This window comes from Phalaenopsis equestris, unplaced genomic scaffold, assembly GCF_001263595.1.
Source record: "Phalaenopsis equestris unplaced genomic scaffold, ASM126359v1 Scaffold000422, whole genome shotgun sequence".
Taxonomy (NCBI): Eukaryota; Viridiplantae; Streptophyta; class Magnoliopsida; order Asparagales; family Orchidaceae; genus Phalaenopsis; species Phalaenopsis equestris.
Genome location: NW_018164863.1, coordinates 848,835 through 851,330, shown reverse-complemented (window position 1 = coordinate 851,330; position 2,496 = coordinate 848,835). Strand labels below are relative to the sequence as shown.

The window sequence follows — 2,496 nt, the reverse complement described above, 5'->3', positions numbered from 1 at the left end:
ATATATATATATATGAGTTCAGCATAAACAATTATTGAAGATAATATTTTGAATTACTACAATTTCAATATTTAAATATTATTAAAAATACAGTATTTATAATAATTTTATCATCAAAGTAAAAATAAATTCACTTTATTTTTAAAAATAAAATAAATAATAACTACATTCAATGTATATCCTAACACACATCCTTTCTGGACTGCTTTAAGTAGACATAAATTCAAGAGTTAGAAAAAACCTATAGGTATCATTAAAATTAGCAAAAAAAATTAAAAAAAAAAAATTTAAAAATATTTATTAAATGGAAGATTTACATAAATAACACTTAATTTCTCTGTATCTACACATCCAACATGTAAACTTCAATTTTACCACCTTCGCTAATCATACAAATTAAGTATTTCATCTATTAAAAGCTAAAAATAGATATTTCTGGTGTGATGTGAAAGATTTGGGCGGCAAAATTAATTATAAAAGTTTAAATGTAAATTATGTGAACATAAATATAATAAGATTATCATGATAAGCCATTTTTTTCCCCCTTTCCCTAAATATTTAAATGTCCTCCAGCCAGTTCGTGACTAATAAATACATCCACGTAGCTGGAAAGCAAGCCTTACAGAAACGGAAATAAAAAAACATATAATTTGACCAGACGTGGCTAATCCTGAAGCCGTTCAAATGGATAGCTCTACCTTTTATTAAAAATTAATATAACAAGCATCCTACTCCTTTGTATTCATTAAACTAGAACCCAGCCAAATTGTTTTAGTTGGGCCGTCAAATCTTTGCAAATACATGTTGTATTTTTATATTACTGTAGAAATCAGGTTTATAATTCCATTATGAATGGTGCAATAAAGTGCTTTTAAAGAAGAAAATATAATGTGTGACATAGTCCGAATGCGACGATCATATTGCCGTGTATCACTCGGTGTCTCATTGAGATCGCTCAATGTATGCCATGCAAAAAATATAGTCCATCATATATTAAATTATGATTATTTTTTTGGTGGCAAACAATCATGAATTACTTATTATTTATGAGGCAGCCTCCCTCTGACCATTCGTATATTTTTATTATATTTTTAGAAATACGTGTGCGCGTCTTGATTAATAGATCACACTATACGGACCCAACCGCCACGCAGACGCAATAAGTGTCTCTTTCTCATTATGGTTTGTGGAATATAAAAAAAAGTGGGAGCTATTATTACTTATTTCATTTCATTTCATTTTTTCAAAACCATTATTTAAGATTTTAAATTTCTCTACATATATTCCAATATTAATTATTTTTACTATTCAATGTAACAATTAATCCTTTAAACTTTTGTTTTTATTATCTTTTTTTCAAGCAAAATTATATAAAAAATAGAGGATGTGACTTAAAATAATTAAGGAATTAAAGTTAATGTTATTTTTAATTGAACCGTATCCATTATGACCTTAAAGTGTTCCTATAATTTATAATTTTTTTTTAGCTTTTGAAATTGTATAAATTCCAAGCAAATTTATACCAGAAAAATTAACAAGTATGCAGGACTGATTACATTTAGGGGTTATAGAGAGGTTATGGGGGTTACATCTCTGTTATATCTATGTAATATTCATATAACTTCTATGTAACCTTCCTATAAACGTGCTCGTTACGTACGCAAAATTTTCTCAAATTTATACTACAAATAAATTTCAATCTGACCAGATTCATTGTTTATATCGCTTGATTAAAAAATAGTAGAAATATATATCTCGATGCCACCGCGAGAAATATGATTAAAAGACGATGTTATTTAAATCAAACTTAAAAATGAGTTCCCATTAAAAAACTCAAATTTAAAATAAAAAAGCTTAATGAGCTGGAGGAACTTCAAGCATTGGCAAGCAAATCAAAAGAGTAGAGAGAGAGAGAGAGGGAATAATTACAAGGATGCCGTTGGAGAAGCGAACGAGGACGGTGGAAACGAGGGCATAAGCGGCGAGCTCGGTGGCGCCGACGTGGCCGATGAAGGCTTGGCTGATGACGGTGACGCCGAAGGTGGAGAATCGGGTGCAGATAGAAGGTCCGGCAACCTTCCATAGCTTTTTGTTCTCTTCCCACAAACGTCTGCTCAGCTTGATTTCTTCATCCCCTGCTTCTTCTCTACTGGCCCGCTTATCCGCTATTAACTTCTCCTGCAATCCGCTTTCCTCCATCTCTCTCTCTCTCTCTCTCTCTGTCTCGGGCGCGGGCGCGGGCGCGGGCGCGGGCGCTTGTTAGCTTTTTCTTGTGCAGTGGTTTATCAGATCACGTGACCAGGAAAACAATTGTTAAATAGGGATGAGGAGAAGAAATGACTGGAATGCCCCCTAAAATTTGCAATAATATATACTGAATTTAATTGAAAAAAAAAAGACAGGGGATAGAGATTGTCAAATTAAATATTACGTAAACGACGTTTGGACCATGCTATTTATACAGTTGTGTGGGATCGTCAGAAAATCTGATCTTTG

At 32.1% G+C, this 2,496-nt stretch overlaps 1 protein-coding gene across 1 annotated transcript in view; it reads right to left on the bottom strand.

Annotated features, from left to right (window-relative positions):
* Positions 1-2,269, bottom strand: part of LOC110027331 (protein DETOXIFICATION 21-like) — a 13,149-nt gene extending 10,880 nt beyond the window's left edge. The window contains exon 1 of the mRNA XM_020728706.1: positions 1,930-2,269. Within this exon, the coding sequence (XP_020584365.1) occupies positions 1,930-2,199 (270 nt within the window). The 5' untranslated portion in view covers positions 2,200-2,269. The remainder of the gene's footprint in view (positions 1-1,929) is intronic.
* Positions 2,270-2,496: the final 227 nt, after the last annotated feature.